At 40.8% G+C, this 17,502-nt stretch overlaps 1 protein-coding gene across 2 annotated transcripts in view; it reads right to left on the reverse strand.

Annotated features, from left to right (window-relative positions):
- The window catches only part of shroom3 (shroom family member 3), a 73,004-nt gene extending 63,354 nt beyond the window's left edge, over positions 1–9,650 (reverse strand). The window contains exons 1-2 of one of the 2 annotated variants that reach the window (XM_038734116.1): positions 8,963–9,650; positions 193–347 (exon numbers count right to left, since the gene is read on the reverse strand). In XM_038734116.1, the coding sequence (XP_038590044.1) occupies positions 193–347; positions 8,963–9,124 (317 nt within the window). In that variant the 5' untranslated portion in view covers positions 9,125–9,650. The remainder of the gene's footprint in view (positions 1–192; positions 348–8,962) is intronic. The other variant, XM_038734117.1, reaches the window with a different exon arrangement.
- Positions 9,651–17,502: the final 7,852 nt, after the last annotated feature.

The raw sequence follows: 17,502 nt of genomic DNA on the forward strand, positions 1-17,502 counted from the left end.
TTGTGTGTGTATGTGGGGGTCATCATTTGTCTCTTCTAAACTATAAATTAACCCATCAGCCAGAGATATTTCCCTGTCAACCTCTCTCTCTCTGACACGCACACACACACACAAACACCTCACACACAAAGTGGGGTCCCACTTTTAGGCCCGTGCAGAAGTCTAACACATTCACACACACAGTGTCTGTACCTGCGGACGGTGAGCTGCAGAGTCTTGTATGATCCTTTCACCAGTGCGATGGCCTCCTGTCTGTATCCTGTTAGCTCCACGTTGTTAATGATGATAATCTCATCCCCCACCAGCAGAGGCACCTCCACACTTTCTGCCTTACCGCCCTCCTCTACCTGCACAGACACAAACACAAATACAAGCACCTAAGGTCAGATTTACTTTTAAGAAAATGGCACAGCGCAAATGTGAGCTGTAAAGGTCTGGTGGAGTTTGAGTGTATTTAGACAACAGCTGAATCTGCCACTGTTATTGTAAACTGCATACTGTATGCTAGATTGGAAAGCTTGACAGGGTAGCAACAATAACTAAGAGGAGTGGAGCTTAGCAAGGAGTCAATTGCATGTGTTCGTTTTACTTTGTGCCCGTTCAGTGACATACATTTAATTTAGGTGAAAATCCTAATACACATAGACATCAAGCTCAGTGTAAGTTTAACCAGGAAGACTATCTTCATCTTCATACATTCACAAACTCTCTCCCTCTCTCTTCCTGCCTCTCTAATCGGCTGACTATGGGCGTTCACTCCAGTTTAACAATCAGAGGCGAGTTCAATCTCAAAACGTTTTGAACCACTTTGCAACGGTTTCTGATTGAACGACATGTTTCCTCGAAACAGCGTGCAACGTTCCACAACAGGCTTCAGAGTATGTTTTCTCCCATTTGTGGGCGTGTCTAGGGTGTTACCCAATCAGCAGCGACAAGTATATAAACAAAGCGGTGTGTTCAAGGCACCACCCTTTCCGTTGAAATAAACGTTTTGCTACATTTTGACGTCGCTGAACTTTGCCAAGACCTCCATCAGCCAATCATGCAGTCGTAAACTAAAGAAAATCTGTTCTCCTCTCTGCAGCTGTCAGCTGTCTTTTCAGTATAAAATTGCTGCGGCCCTCCTCCACCCAGTTCACCTCCTGCTCATCAGATCAAGGCCCAGTTCAAAACCAGCAGAAGTCCCCTCCTCATCACATCCAGATCTTCTGCATTTCTTCATCCCTTCATTACCATCAGCCACTATACGACAACGGCTTCACCCCTCCCTTTAATTCCACATCATCACTATGAGGTCTAATCGCCAAAGACTTTTCTCATTTCTCCTATTTCTCATAGAAGTCTCTGCTTATTGAAATGCATAGTCTGTAAGTTTCACTCCTATATTGTTGTCTAATGTGATGATTGCTCAACTGAAACTCCCAGTCTGACACACACGCACACACACAGACATACTGTACATATCAGCATGGCCCCACTGCATTATCAGCACTGCCAATGATGCCTCTTAGCAGTCTGTCAGTGTGTGTGCAGCAGTATCGCAGCGTACGTCTGCGTCTGTCTATTTATTACTGTGTGTGCATGTGTGGGTGCTTCTTTAAAGGTCACATTGTCTTGTGGTCTTGTTCTCTGTGAGATAAGCTCAATCAAATTGTGAGTTGGTCGTCAAAATGTCCCTGCTGTCACCAGTTTAGACTGGATTCCTTTGTTGTCTTTGGTGGATGGATTCAATGTGAAATTAAACTGCTGTGGCTCTCCTTCTCATTAAGTGCACAGTGAAGTAAGACAGTTCAGCTGAGACTTAAAACTAGATGTGCCACAGTACTCCTGACCGTGAGTTGAGTTAACACAGGAGAGACTTTCAGCCATCTTAAAGCTGCGTTTAAGCTGCGTGAGGAAGCTGCGAGCCACAATTTCTGGTTTGTAGGCTGGATTGTTGACCTCTTGAAAGTTGATCACAGTAGCAGTAGTGTCTTCCCCATCTTGAAGCTAGCATGGTAGGCAGCAGGTTAGTACAATAACCGGGGAACACTAGATATTCTTCTTATTTTATTTTAATTGGTCAGCACACAGTAATGTGCAAAACCTGACCAAACAGAATGCAGTATAAAGACTCTGTATCTGGATATCTTACCTGGATCAGGAAAAATACATTTATTGCAGGTGTAAATGAACAATCAGCATGCAATCGGAATTCCAGACCACATCTGGTTCACATTTTGATCAGATTTCAGCCAGGTGTAAATGACAAATATTGCACCGAAGAGGTTAAAATGTCACCTAACTCTCCCAGATGCTGCCAGAGTATCTGAAGCTGCCTATCATGAAGATTACAGCCATGAGTGTACGTTTCAGTGAAGAATGCAGGATTTTCATTCAATAAGGTCTACCTGGATAACTCCATTCAGAGATGCACAGATCATAGGTTACTAACTAACACCAGAAAGTAAGTGCCTTTATTTCATCGTTGTTTTTACATAATTTTCTGACAACAGTTTCCAGCGTGTATGAGAGTAGTGGAATCAAGGGGGATCATTTCTCTGTCCAATTTAGTGCCTACCTCCCTCTCCCCTCCCAAACAAATAAGAGCTGAATCTCACTCAGTTGTCCCCCCAACCATGAGAGGTCCTTGAGCATACAGTGTAAGTAAAAATATATTAGACTGATGTGTCCAGTAGTATTCAAAATTAGCTGTTGACAGACATGCACGCACACACACACACACACACACACACACAAGATTGCATGTCCCGAGTGAATTAATCACCTTTGTACGGTGACATTGGATAAAACACAACAAAATTACACCAGCAAATGTGAGTTCAGTGTAAGGCCTGGGCCACTGACAAATAAAGATGGGTTTTCAAAATGATCTACATTGTTGACGTGTAAATTTGACGTAAAACAATAAAATCATAATAATACCCCTAACCCTAACAAATAAGAGATGTATCTAATTAGACGTAAACCTGTACAGGAAATGGAACATCTTCTAAGAGCTGTGAAAGAAAAACAGTGTGTTAAAATGTAAACCATTCCCCAGCTCTGCAGAGCAGTGCACATGCCTGCACTGTTTGCCTTTTTCAGTAACTCCGTGAGAGAGTGTGTGTCACTGACTTTGGTATTCCAGCTGAAATTCATTACCCTGCAGACAGAGATACCCAAACAGAGTAGCTCATCCTGTTCTTACTGTGACTGAAACAACATACCTCCTCTAATCAATAAGGACTAAGTGATTTGGGATAATATCCTCAGACAGCAGGGGGTGGGTTGGGGGTGTGTATGTGTGTGGGGGTAGGAGTTATGTGCAGTTCAACCAAAGAGTGATTTTCTCACAAAAAAAATGTGTTTGTCATGCCCTTTCTCTATCCCCATGATTGTGGTCACTACACTGTCACTATGTAATAAAGGCAAACATTGAAAAAAGGTGCTGGAGACTAATATATCCTGATGTTTAGTCCCTAATGTGAGTCATATTAAGGTTGAGCTTTAAATATGGTATTCCAGCAAATTCTGTACTCCACTTTAAAAAAGTTAAGGGGCTGACAAGAGACATATTTAAAAAGGCTCAGAAGAACCCAAAGACCTGAGCGGAACCAGAGTCTCAGGCAAATTATTTAATCCAAAGACTCAACTCTGGACCTGGTCTGGGTCACTCAGTTTGAAAAATCATTAATGCTCATCAGGTTTGGATAGGTTTTCCACCTCCACTGTGGTCCTTAATCAAGACTTGAACATGTGTTCATCCGTCATGTTACAGATTGTGTCTGTTCCCTAAAGAAAGTTGCAGTTTGTCCCATGTCAGCACCTGAGCTGTACTCCAAGCAATTCAGGTCAGTTGTACTACCGGCCAGGAGCTTCAAACTTACTGGAAAGACTTTTTCCAGTTAGTCCAGTTGCTGTAGGTCTATAAGGGTTCAGATCGTCATGGAACAGTTTTCAGAAATGTAAATAGAGTTACAGGTTATTTTTAACAAACACTACTACGGTAAGCAGCATAGATCAAACTTGAACCAATGACAGCCATCGTGGGTTACAGCTTTACCATTTATCTTCATATTGAAGGTATAATCCAGTTTGATCCAGTCATAACACCTTCAGATTAAGACTCATTCAAATGGTTTAATAACCTCCTACCATTCCTGTAAAGATTAGGCTATACAAAACGCCTCTTCAAGGCATATCCAAAGTAAACTGAATAGTACTTGAACCATTTGGAGTAAATGCATGGTTTGGAGCTTATCTGAAAGATAACACTCTAGCCAAAAAGTCAGAATGACTGTAAGTGCTACTGGAATTGATTAATATAAATTTTTCATTTCCGCTTGAAAATGTTTGTTAACAAATGTATGCAGACAACTATAGCTGGGACTTACTAGCTAGAAAGCACTGTGGGGCCACGGCATAAACCCTTACCTAGGCCTAGTTTATACCAATACCATGAAAAATTATTATTTTACACTGATATTGTTATTTTCATAATTTTATTGGATGTGCCAGTCATTGGCACTGCTGGTTACATTTAGCTCGGCCTACTCACAAAATAATAGGGGCTGGCCCTTCCTTACAGCTCGGGCTCTCGTTGGCTATTGTAGGCTGTGAAAGGGACATGTGAGCTCCTATTGGGTCGAATTAATTGTCAGTTGAAAGGTCAGAGTTCAGCAGCTAGTTTGAATACAACATATCATAGCTGTTTACATCCAAATCAGGGTTATTACAGTTATAGTGACATACAAGCCACGTCTGCTGGCAAATATGAAACAATGCCACAGCAGTCCCTGGAGATTTATTGATGGACTAAATGTTTTTACTGGATTGGATCGTCTGGACCTTTGACAAGGTAACAAGATTTTTGTTTTTTTTCATTTTTGTTGGAATATAATCGACTTACTATGAGGATCCATAGGTGAGTTGCGTCGATTTTGCTTGTACTGGTTGGTCTGACAGAGGGGCTGATTGTATCTTGAAATGCTTTGCATTGGTCGAATCACAAGGGTTTAAGCTTTCAAACGGTGTATCATATGAGGATGAAGTTAACATAGCAGTTGTGTGCACATACCAAAAACTGCCGCCAGGACCTGATGGCCCGCGGATTGTTGGAATGTTAAGAGGTGATCTGAACTGCCTGAATTACCAGAAACCTTTTCTGTGATAGAAATTTTCTGCACTGATGATAAACAAATCAGTTTTATTCTACAAAAAAAAAAGATCTTGTAAACAAACGGCCTACCACCTATTTTACCATCTTTTCATCAAATTTACATTTACATTTGAAGTGAAGGAGTAGTAAAAGACATTCAGTTGCATTATTATTTATAGGAGAATTTAGATATGTGAGGATGAAAATCTTTTCCTTTATTGCATCTACACTTACTCTGGAATAGGTTTTAACATTACCTAGCTTCTTCTGACATATCAAAGTACACCAGGAAAATCATATTATTTGAATTATTATTACTAAATCGTTACTGTTGGACAGTTCAATCTATAACTCTCATATTATATACATTGATCATATCTTAATTTGAAAAGTAACTAGAGCTGTCAGATAAATGTAATGGAGTAAAAAGTACAATATTTAATTTTGAAATGTTGTGCTCATCTAAAGTACAAGTACCTCTAAATTATGCCAAACTTCAGTAAATGCACTTAGTTATTTTCCATCATTGTATTTAAACCTAGTTAAGGTGATGGTGGGGAATAGGATGGAACAGAAAAGAGGTTTAACCAGCTGAGACACAGCAGAGCACCCGTACTGTCTATTTCACTGCTCAACACATGTTGGAGAGGTTTTTTCTGTTATTCAGTTATCAGTGTAGACGGTGGCCTTCACAAAAATGACCTGAAAGCTAGTGTGGACGCATATCGTTTTGACAATGTTTTCAGATTTAGCTGCTTCAGTATGGACAGAGTGCGAGACAGACAACAAAGGGATATTGTATTAGTTGGGTATGTAAAGACAAACAGACGAAAGAAAGACTCTTACTGAAAGGGAGAGGAAATATCAGAAAGACAGATATCAGGCAGTTGTTGGATCAAACTGTGCTTAAACTGATCAGTATAAAATAAAAGCATGAGTGTGTTCGGTAGCACCCAGGAAAACACATAATTCACATTCTTGTCCTATTTTACAGCCATTTGGCCTCCCTCCCAGAATAAATTCACCACACACACACACACACACACACACACACACACACACACACACACACACACACACACACACACACACAGCCTGCTGATTTGCATTTTAATAAAATGAGGCCACAATGGCTGTAAGGACAGAAAGGGGGTCAATAGTGGTCATTTTCCTTATTACTTATTACAGAACAGGAGCAAATACAATAGATGTGCTGATATCTGGACAGCTGGACTAACTAAGCTAGCATGACAAATGTTAGTTAGTATGGACTATCATACTCACTGTAACAGCCCCTACCCCACATATCAAAGGCCAGGGCTGAGTAATGAATCATTTTTTTATTTAAATTACACTTTGAAAGTGCCAAATTTTAGACTATAACTCACATTATCAATGATGCTTTAACAAGCTAAAAGAGGTTTTTAAGTAACCATTGATTTGGCTGGCTTAAATAAGAAATGGCAATTTGGTCAAATGGTGTTAATTAATGTTGTCAGTGTTGTGTCAACGTCTTGTTGAATAGTGTTTCCCACTGCCTCTCCCTAAATAGGGTTTATGATCTAGGGTCGTAGAGATGGCATGGTTGGGGATAGGGATATGGTTTAGTGCAGGTAAGGGGGAACACATCAAATAGTGCAACACAATACAGGACAGGAATCTGAACAATTTACGCTTTGCTAAAGATGGTTTTGTTGAGGAAAAGAATCACTCATTGTATCATTTTGAAGTGTGGAAAGACAGGAAGTGGACTGTGTCTTTGCGCTGTCCAAAATGAATCTTTGCCTAAACATAAACAATGTAGCACTCGCTGATACAAAAGTCCATAACTTGCTCAAAATCCTTAGTCTATCTCTCAAAAGCAAATCTTTATGTCATTGAACTTGTCAGTGCCATCAGAACGACAAGTCCTTGTGTCTTGTTTATGAACAAGCAAGTCAAAATGTTTAGCCATCTTGTCAATATAACAGTGTACTCTTTAAATATTTTCTGATTCTAAGATTTTGATGACAATGATTGAAAATGCACAAGGCTGCACTTTTTTTTACTTTACTTCATTTTCTCATGATTTCGAGATAACCATAATGGTAATTATAGTGTAATTTGTTGTATCATTTGTTAGCTGACCTGGTAGAGCATAGGCCTTATAGGTTTAAGGTTGTGTGCTCAATTCTCACTGAAGACTAAATTGTTCTTTTTTAAGTTCTTATGAAAAGACTGTTTCACACACTCACATTACTGTAAAGCACGTGCTGGACTCTGTGCGTTCTTGGTCCACATCCATCAACCTATGGACTTGTCATTTCCCCATCATTCCCAGTCAGAGGAAATTCCTTCTCATTCAGGGGAATCCATGTAACGTTACACATTTCCTGACGGCTTTCCGAACCTTTGAAATAGCCATCGGGAAATGTGTGATTGGATTCCCCTCAATCTCTTCATAACAAATTTGCTGAAGATGATAATACACACAAAAGAAGAAAAAGAAAGTCAACAAGAACAGGAATCAAACTAATCAAACTGAGCCCTGTGCTCTACCAACTGAACTAACCAGTGACACTGGTAATTGCTTTGAAATTATCCTAAAGATATGCACCTGCCAGCCCCTTTTTCAGCTATGGTTTGTTATCTCGTGATCACGAGAAAATTAATTATCCCGTTCTCAGGGGAAAACGCTTTACATATATATATATATATATATATATATATATATATATATATATATATATGTATTACTTCTCATTGTGTATTGTTACTGTTTACTGGTATTGAGTATTGGTATGAGTGTTGCTATTGTGATGTTGATGTTGATTTCGTTTAGCTACAGTATATACTTGTAGGCAAAGGATATGATTTTTGAAAACGTGTTCAACCATTTTGCATGTAGTGACTAATGCAATGAACTTATACCTAGATGTTTTGGGGGGTAAGATTATTCAACAGAGACTGGTATAATTCATTGTGATCAGCAGGACATAAGCAATTGCTAACGTAGGAAACAGCAGACAATTGTACATAATCATTTGCAATTTGTTCAAAACAATGAGAAAGTGCTTTTATGATGTGCACAATTGACGAGATGTTGTGGAGGTTGAACAATTAGTTTTGAGAATTTCAATTCTGATCTGAGAAATGCACCAAAGCGACTGAGAAAAACTGTAATATTAAATATAGCCTATGGTAAATTGTACACAAGCAGAAGCCTATAATATATTTGAATACTCTGCAATGAGCTTTCTAAAGTGAAAATAACCCTGATGACATCATCAGGAGAGTACATTTGCATAACAAAAAGCCTGCATTACAGTTGAAGCCTGAAGTTAAAAATAAAAGTGGGAATATACCTGGGAGGGTCAAATTAAATGATTCTATTGGTTACATTATGAGAAATGTAGATTCCACTGTTTTTGGAGCTTGACCCAACTATTGCTTCCTTCTGATGATTCTTTTAATCACTTTTCAATCACAATTTCAGTAGGCTATTGGACTAATGAAATTACTTTGATATTTTTTTTTACAAATGTTCCTGAAAATAAGGACTTTTACAGTAAAGAATAATAATAATATGACATTTAGCTATTTGTTATGGGGTGGTCTATTGAGGTAGCTATACCTTTACCTAAAAATACATTCCACAACAAACATAGTATTCTAGAGTAGGCCTAATCAATAGTATCAGTAATCTAACATAACTCCAATTATTGTATTCTAAATACATCATACTGCCTTTTGGTCCCAGTTGTGTAGGCTATTAGTACCCTAGTTAATGTGTAAGACAGATTGTAAAACGCAGTAAGGAACACAGTAATGGTTCCTGACTACCTTGGAGACGATGAGCGGCTCTCCGTGCTCCAGGCCGCCCTGCAGGGTGAAGCCCCACGGCGCTCCTCCCTGAAGCCGGGCCTCCACCAGCACCCAGCCGCCGCCTCCTCCTCCTCCACCGCCCAACGCCCGCTGGAGCACCGCCCGGCCGCCGCTTTCCATGCCCCGCGAGGGAGTGCTCACTCCGGTCTCCTCTGTCCTCAGCCCGGCTGCGGCCCGGCGGACTGAGGAAGGGGGAACCGGACTGAAGAAAACGATCGCTACTTCACGAGCGCATATCCTTCATTCATTTATAACTCCTCATTAAGAAAAGGGGGGGAAAAGGAAAGCAGGAGGTGTCCGAGCACCGAGCTGCGTTTCCTGCGAAGTGCATTCCTGAAGCGCTGAGAGCGGCTGATCCTCTGACAGACACACTCCACCAACACCCACAAGCTACCCGCTGGAGTCTAGAGGGAAGGTGAAAAAGTTTACTGAGAGGAGAAAGTGGGAAAACTGAAATGAACGAAGGTCAAATCATATCTGCTCAAACACAAATCCAAACACCCCCTCTCTTCCTGTCTCTCTGTCTCTCTCTCTCTGGCTTTCTATCTCTCTTCCGAAAATCAGTTTAGCATCACAATAGGATTTACTGCGACTCACTGAGCGAAAAGAAAAGAGAGAGACAGAGAGAGAGAGAGAGAGAGGTGGAGTGAGACCGAGAGAGAGAGAGGGGGAAAGGAGGGGAGAAGGGTCGGCAAAGAAAAAAAACTTGTAAATGTAACTTCTTTAAAGAAATGAAGGACGCAAATAAGGAAAGAAAGAAGAACAGAGAGAAAGAGAGGTAGGAAAGAGGAAAGAAAAAGAATAGATGGAAGAAAGAAGAAATAAACGTTAGGCCAACTTGAAATATAGGAGGAAATAAAACAGGAAGAAACTATCATAGAAAGAGGGGGGAAATATGAAAGAGAAGACCTGTGAATAACAGAGGGACACAAGACTGAAAGCAGTGTTTCCTGTGTGTTTCCAGTGTGTGCTGATGGCTTGTAATCCAATCCTCTGCAACAGAGCTGAACTCTGCAGCAGCAGGTCTGACACTGTTTCCATTCACACTGGAACCAGATTACTGTGGGGGACCACATTAAACTGCCTGGTGGATCAAATCGTTTACACGGTTCACAATAAATGGCAACCAGAGTTTACATCAGCTGTCTGACGACTGGGTTCATGTGTGGCAGAAAAGGTCTCAACAGCAGCACAAACTTAAGGCCTCAGTATGAACCAGGCTACTTCCTACAAAGTGCGGTCCCAGCCACGTCTAAAGTCAAGTGTTAGCTGTTCTGAAAGTATGTGGAACCTTTCAGACTTACCTGCTGTACCCATGCACTCACTCTTGTCGGATCCCTCCCATAATTATAGGCTATAAATTAAATAAATTGATTGTATGAATGCAATCAGTTTTGTTCTGCTGGCAACCAAAAAGTGTAGCTCCTTCAAATTTCACTACACTTTTGTTTTTCATCTGTTTTTTCTGGCTTTATTGCTGAAACACGTGTTACCTCTGACATGAATACAGTCATTGGAGAATGAAGACGGGGATTTTGGATTAAAGAGCAGCGGACCACCATCCACCCGGTCCAAACAACCGGACCGGTGATCGCTCATGTCGACCAAGCAACGGAATTCAGAGACTGTTGTGCCCACATCGTTACAGAGACCTGCCCCGTCAACATCGAGCACTCGGCAGGTGGTCCATGTTCCAAGCTGTCAGTGCAAGATGAGAGGAGGTGTTTCCCAAATGTCAGACTGTTAATTGTGAAGATGAAACCATATTATCATCTGGTTGCTGTTTACATTCACCCCAGATGCAAATTCATTGGTGTATACGTGTATGTATATAAATAATTGCATATATATTGTTTTGTTATGTTACCATATTTTAATATAGCCCATACTTAAATAAATACCCATACCAAGTTAAATGGTGTGTGTTTCGTTATGCAGCCTTGTGCTGTACAATGAATAATAAACAACCTTGTTCCTTGTATAAACAGGGTCTCCAACCCTTACCTCTTCCCTTTTGCAATTGTAGTCCATGGGAGAGGAGCTCAAGTTGCATGATTGACCAGAGGATTTTGTTATTTGCCTCTTTTGAGACCGCCTCCAAAGATTTTGGCTCAGTTACCCCATCCCTTTTAAACAAAACTGTGTCAACCAGCAGTTTAAGAGTAATGTCATGCTAACAGTATAGCCTCATATTTCAATTTCCTAAATTCGTAAGATTTACACAAAATTGTCTGTGATTGTTCAGACAGAAGAATCAGGACTCCTTGAACATAAAAAATCACTTTGAACGGCAAAAAAATGTTTTTTGATCTTAAATGTGCTTATCACTCATTCCCTGGGCCTCTCTCCATCACAGGGTGAGTAAAACGGATGGCTCTTCAAAAATGTGTGGTCACATGACCAATTTTGATTCTGAAAGTTATCTGTTATCGACTCAGCCCCTCCACCATTCCGATGTTGTAAAGAATATTTCTGATGATTTAAGATCATCCATCAAGCACTTTGAAGCATGTAGGATATAGCATATTCACAGGTGTCATTTAACTGGGGACGCTGGGGCCATGTCCCCCCCCACTTTTTGAAATAGTTGATTTTGTCCCCATCACTTTTTGAAAGCATTTGTGAGAAAATTTTCGGATAACCAAACTTGAGAAAGGTTTATTTGCACTAAACGAAAACATACAATTTAAATATAGAAGAAATAAATGTGCATTACCAAAAAAGAGTAACTTAAGCTTAATAACAAGCTACTAATTATTGCACGATATTCAATTATACTTTAAAATTTAGAATTGTCACCTGCCACCATTAAATAAAGACATTTCCACCAAAACTTGGTGCAGAAACTTTCTCCAGATTTCAGGAAATTAAGTGTTTAATGCTCCAAATTAACGCCCTTGAGCATATTGCAGACTGGCACTGAGTAACGGTAAGGATCTAAGCACAAGGGGAAATTATTTCCTTCAGTTTGCTTCAAAGACGTGTAGTCACTGACTATGTACTGTAGTTTGAAAAAAATTGATGAGTGACTGGTATACTGTTGTTGAATTGTCCTGCCTGACATTAAAACCTTTCAGCCTTCTGAGGAGGAACATGCACAGTTAGGCCTTTTTGTAGACCCCATCTGCATGTTGTGTGAAGGACAGGTGGTAGTCGATCAGATATTTAAAGCTCTCGACCCGCTCCACCACCTGCCCCTCCAGCCTGAGTTGTTCTGAAAGAGGGTTTAGGGTATCAGGTGCCCGACATCTCCCGCAACCCAGCTCTTTGGTCTTATTGATGTTTAGTTCCAGGGAGTCCACATACTGCCTGGAGAGGGAGCGCTCGTCGGTCAAACGGGCCACTAAGGCCATGTCATCAGCATACTTAAAAAGTGTGAGTCCATTGCTATTGCATGTGATGTTTGTGTGTATGGATAAGAGTATGGGTCAAGACACAGCCCTGTGGGACCCCATTATTTAAAACAATGTCGCTGGATCCATTCACTCTGACATGCTGGGGTCTGTCACCGTTAAATGCGCTTCAGTAAATACACTGCTCAAAAAAATAAAGGGAACACTAAAATAACACATCCTAGATCTGAATGCATGAAATAATCTCATTAAATACTCCTTTCTTTACATAGTTGAATGTGCTGACAACAAAGTCACACAAAAATTATCAAAGGAAATCAAATTTATCAACCCATGGAGGTCTGGATTTGGAGTCACACTCAAAATCAAAGTGGAAAACCAAACTACAGGCCGATCCAACTTTGATGTAATGTCCTTAAAACAAGTCAAATTGAGGCTCAGTAGTGTGTGTGGCCTCCCTACAATGCCTGGGCATGCTCCTGATGAGGTGGCGGATGGTCTCCTGAGGGATCTCCTCCCAGACCTGGACTAAAGCATCCGCCAACTCCTGGACAGTCTGTGGCGTTGGTGGACGGAGCGAGACATGATGTCCCAGATGTGCTCAACTGGATTCAGGTCTGGGGAACGGGCGGGCCGGTCCATAGCATCAATGCCTTCCTCTTGCAGGAACTGCTGACACACTCCAGCCACATGAGGTCTGGCATTGTCTTGCATTAGGAGGAACCCAGGGCCGACCGCACCAGCATATGGTCTCACAAGGGGTCTGAGGATCTCATCTCAGTACCTAATGGCAGTCAGGCTACCTCTGGCGAGCACATGGAGGGCTGTGCGGCCCCCCAAAGAAATGCCACCCCACACCATTACTGACCCACCGCCAAACCGGTCATGCTGGAGGATGTTGCAGGCAGCAGAATGTTCTCCACGGCGTCTCCAGACTCTGTCACGTCTGTCACATGTGCTCAGTGTGAACCTGCTTTCATCTGTGAAGAGCACAGGGCGCCAGTGGCGAATTTGCCAATCTTGGTGTTCTCTGGCAAATGCCACACGTGCTGCACGGTGTTGGGCTGTAACCATTTGCACAACAGCATGTGAAATTGATTGTCAATCAGTGTCGCTTGCTAAGTGGACAGTTTGATTTCACAGGAGTGTGATTGACTTGGAGTTACATTGTGTTGTTTAAGTGTTCCCTTTATTTTTTTGAGCAGTGTACATCGGTAAATGCCATATTGTTCTGGTGCTCATTCCCTTCAATAGTACATTCAGTCTATTGCTTTTACGAACTGTTCAGTTCAGTCCAAAACTATGTCCCTATGTACACTGTTTTTGAGAATAACAGCTCAGCAGCCAAGAATTTGCAACAGATTTATGACTTTATGATTATTTCCATGACTTTTGCAGTTTTTCAAATAGGCTTTAAACGGTGCTTGCAGTCAACAGTGAGAGGATCACAGTGTATATCTGATCAGGACTGAGAATGTCTTGGGAGCACCTAGGAACAGCCGGAGGACGGGAAGAAGGATTTCTGGGCCTGCTGCCACCGCTATCCCGATGGTTGACATTTTTGTGAAAAATGCCTGCAAATGGAGGGCAACGGCCGGCCTTAAATGGCAATTTAGGGGCATTGATTGGTACTGATCAAATCTCATGAATATGTACCTACTTAAGAGGCAGGATTCATCAAGTTGAAACAAGCATTTTACGAATTTGTGCAGTTAAAAGAGTGTAAACACTTGCGCAATCAAGCTTCACAAAATAGTATGAGAAGTTTAGGATAAGAATTAGTTAGGGTGAGTTTTAGTAGTTATGTTACATCTGATAATAAAACTCTGAGGTTTGTTTTCGCATTCTGAAGCAGTGAGTGAGTTTACATGTTCACTTGTAACCTGGTTTTAAGCCATATCCTGTTGTTGAACTTATTTGGTGCATGATGTTTACATGGAACATGAGAAACCTGGTCATTCACATCCCTGTATACATGAACAGGTTTCAGACCATCTGTGGGCAGTTGTGTCTTGATTTCTCACTATGTTGTGTAACAGAAATGTGCACAAACCTGGATATGGTGTTTACTTTCCATAGTAACCTGGTTTCAATCAGTGTACTACATGTAGCATATTCAGCTTTCTCAAAACCAGGATATGGGCTTATATATATATTCCACATAGAGATGTAATACTAATATTAATGGCACTGGTAATAATATTAATAAAAATAACAGTAACATTAATAAAATTGTAGCAGCGGTTGTCGAGCAGGTACATGGGGGCAGTGGAAGTGTTGTAGTAGTAGTGATGGAGTTAAGAAAAGTTCTCAGTAGTGACTTCACCAACACTGTTACTGTAATGAATCTGTAATTGGCTGCCAGTCCAGCCAATACAACACACATGGACAAATTATATCTGTCCAATTACACAGTGTGTCCATAAGCACCTTTATTGCCTCACAAAATCATATGACCCCCACTCCAGCACTATGGTCGGTAAAACGGTAAAGACTCTTTTCCTTCTATTCCAAACATTTAATTAATTAGTTTAAGGGGAACACATCCCAGTCTGTTTATAGGTCTTAGGGAGTACTACTCCATATGTGAAAAAGTTGTAGATAGTATTTGCGGTTTCAGAGGTTGCTGTGATATAAGTCCTCAGGTGATGTCACCTGAGTCAGCATCAGTTGGGGCAGAAGACTACAAGTCTGAAAAAAAAAAAAAAAGCCTGATCCTCAACTGAACTGTCCATGGTCGAATTGCATTGTGGGTAATGTAAGTGACATCATCTGATACACCATCTACGTGAAAGTGGAAATAATTCACCATCAATGTTAACTATGACTCACATGACTTGTACATATAAGGGATCCATCGAAATCAGTTGCTTGTTCCAAATTACACTTAGGTTAGGCTTTTGTAAACCTGCAACCGATCCGTTACCTGCAAGTATCTCTGAACAGTTCCAGACTTGACTCATTCATTTAAGACCCATAACCCTTACTAACAGGATCAGATCTTGCTGCTGGCATAGGGGGTATGCAAAAGCTCAGGGCGCCAGGGTGTTTTGTTTTATTTTTCATGCTATGAAATGCGAAAGCAGGTTTCTCAACCTTTAGAAGATCCTGTAATCTTCCTGTAATTTGATACAAGGTTTTCATGCGACAATGAAGTTTAAACTCCCCAATGAAAGCAATCACTCAGCTCCACTGCCAATTTCTACCCAAGTAAAATTCCAGTGAGCTGGGTGTGTTGGCAGTTGGGAATGTGATTTGATGGAATTGTCCTCAAGTAAATGAGCTAACACATGTCAGTGTGGTTTTATAAAGAGAATAAATAGAGAAGTACACTTTCTGGATAAAAAAGGTTCTGTTGACACACAAGACATTTGATTGACTATCAGGTTACTTGAGGTACGGTGACAATTTCTGCCTGAATTCAGGTCAAGATGAATTTTACACTGCAAGGGTTAAAGGTAAACATCAACTATGATATGTTGTGACTGCATCTAATTTACATCGACATAGGACTTAAAAGAGCTTATATTATAGGACTACTCTGTGATAGTCAATGGACCTTGAGTTAAGATTTTGTTTCTTTGGAGGAAATCAATAAATCTGATTGCTATTAAATGCAGTTCTTTGAAGGTCAGTGCTGAGGAGACAGCTGAGTATTTAATAACATGAAAAATAATAATCAAAAAACATGTTACAAAGTGCTTTCATGAGTGCAAAGACAAAAAAGACATTAAATAGAAAACAAGATACACAATAAAAGCAAGAATACACTTGATTAAAATAGGGAATAAAAGAATAAATAAATATCAACCAAAATCAGGAAAGGCTCTCTTATGGAAGTACGTTTTAAGAGTTTTAAGTGTTCACTGACTAAGCTGCCCTGATTTCCTCAGGCAGGCTGTTCCAGAGCCTCGGGGCCCTGACTGCAAACGCTCAGTCCCCTTTAGTTTTTAGTCGAGACTGAAGAACAGATAACAGACCCTGAGGATCTCAAGGATACGTGCTGGTGGGACTAAAAGGGATATTACAGGGCGAGAGGCCATGAAGAGCTTTAAAAGTAAACTTAAAGTTTATTCTAAAACATTCTGGTTCAGCCAGTGTACTGAAGCTAAGGGTGAGCGTAGACTGAAATTAAAAAGGTGGTGAGTAGTATGTGATCAGAGATTGCCATCTAGAGGTATGTATGGGAAGTGCATTCTACTTTTCCTAAAGACTGAGCAAAATAATACTGAAACTGAAAGATACAGTGGGGCCAAAAAGTATTTAGTCAGCCACTGATTGTGCAAGTTCTCCTACTTAGAAAGATGAGAGGTCTGTAATTTTCATCATAGGTACACTTCAACTATGACAGACAAAATGAGAAAAAAAAAATCCAGGAAATCACATTGTAGGATTTTTAAAGAATTTATATATAAATTATGGTGGAAAATAAGTATTTGGTCACCCACAAACAAGCAAGATTTCTGGCTCTCACAGACCTGTAACTTCTTCTTTAAGAAGCTCTTCTGTCCTCCCCTTGTTACCTGTCTTAACGGCACCTGTTTGAACTCGTTATCTGTATAAAAGACACCTGTCCACAGCCTCAAACAGTCAGACTCCAAACTCAACCATGGCCAAGACCAAAGAGTGAAAATTGTAGACCTGCACCAGGCTGGGAAGAGTGAATCTACAATAGGCAAGCAGGTTGGTGTGAAGAAATCAACTGTGGGAGCAAGTGTAATACAAGACCATTGATAATCTCCCTCGATCTGAGGCTCCACGCAAGATCTCATCCCGTGGGGTCAAAATGATCATGAGAACGTTGAGCAAAAATCCCAGAACTACACGGAGGCACCTGATGAATGACCTGCAGAGAGCTGGGACCAAAGTAACAAAGACTACCATCAGTAACACACTACGCTGAGAGGGACTCAAATCCTGCAGCGCCAGGCGTGTCCCCCTGCTTAAGCCAGTACATGTCCAGGCCCGTCTGAAGTCTGCCAGAGAGCGTATGGATGATCCAGAAGAGGATTGGGAGAATATCATGTGGTCAGATGAAACCAAAATAGAACTTTTTGGTAAAAACTCAACGCATCCCAAGAACACCATACCTACTGTGAAGCATGGGGGAGGAAACATGCTTTGGGGCTGTTTTTCTGCAAAGGG

The sequence above is a fragment of the Micropterus salmoides genome, unplaced genomic scaffold (genome assembly GCF_014851395.1).
Source record: "Micropterus salmoides isolate LMB-PRFRI ecotype aquatic unplaced genomic scaffold, ASM1485139v1 Ms_hic_scaffold_20, whole genome shotgun sequence".
Classification (NCBI taxonomy): domain Eukaryota; kingdom Metazoa; phylum Chordata; class Actinopteri; order Centrarchiformes; family Centrarchidae; genus Micropterus; species Micropterus salmoides.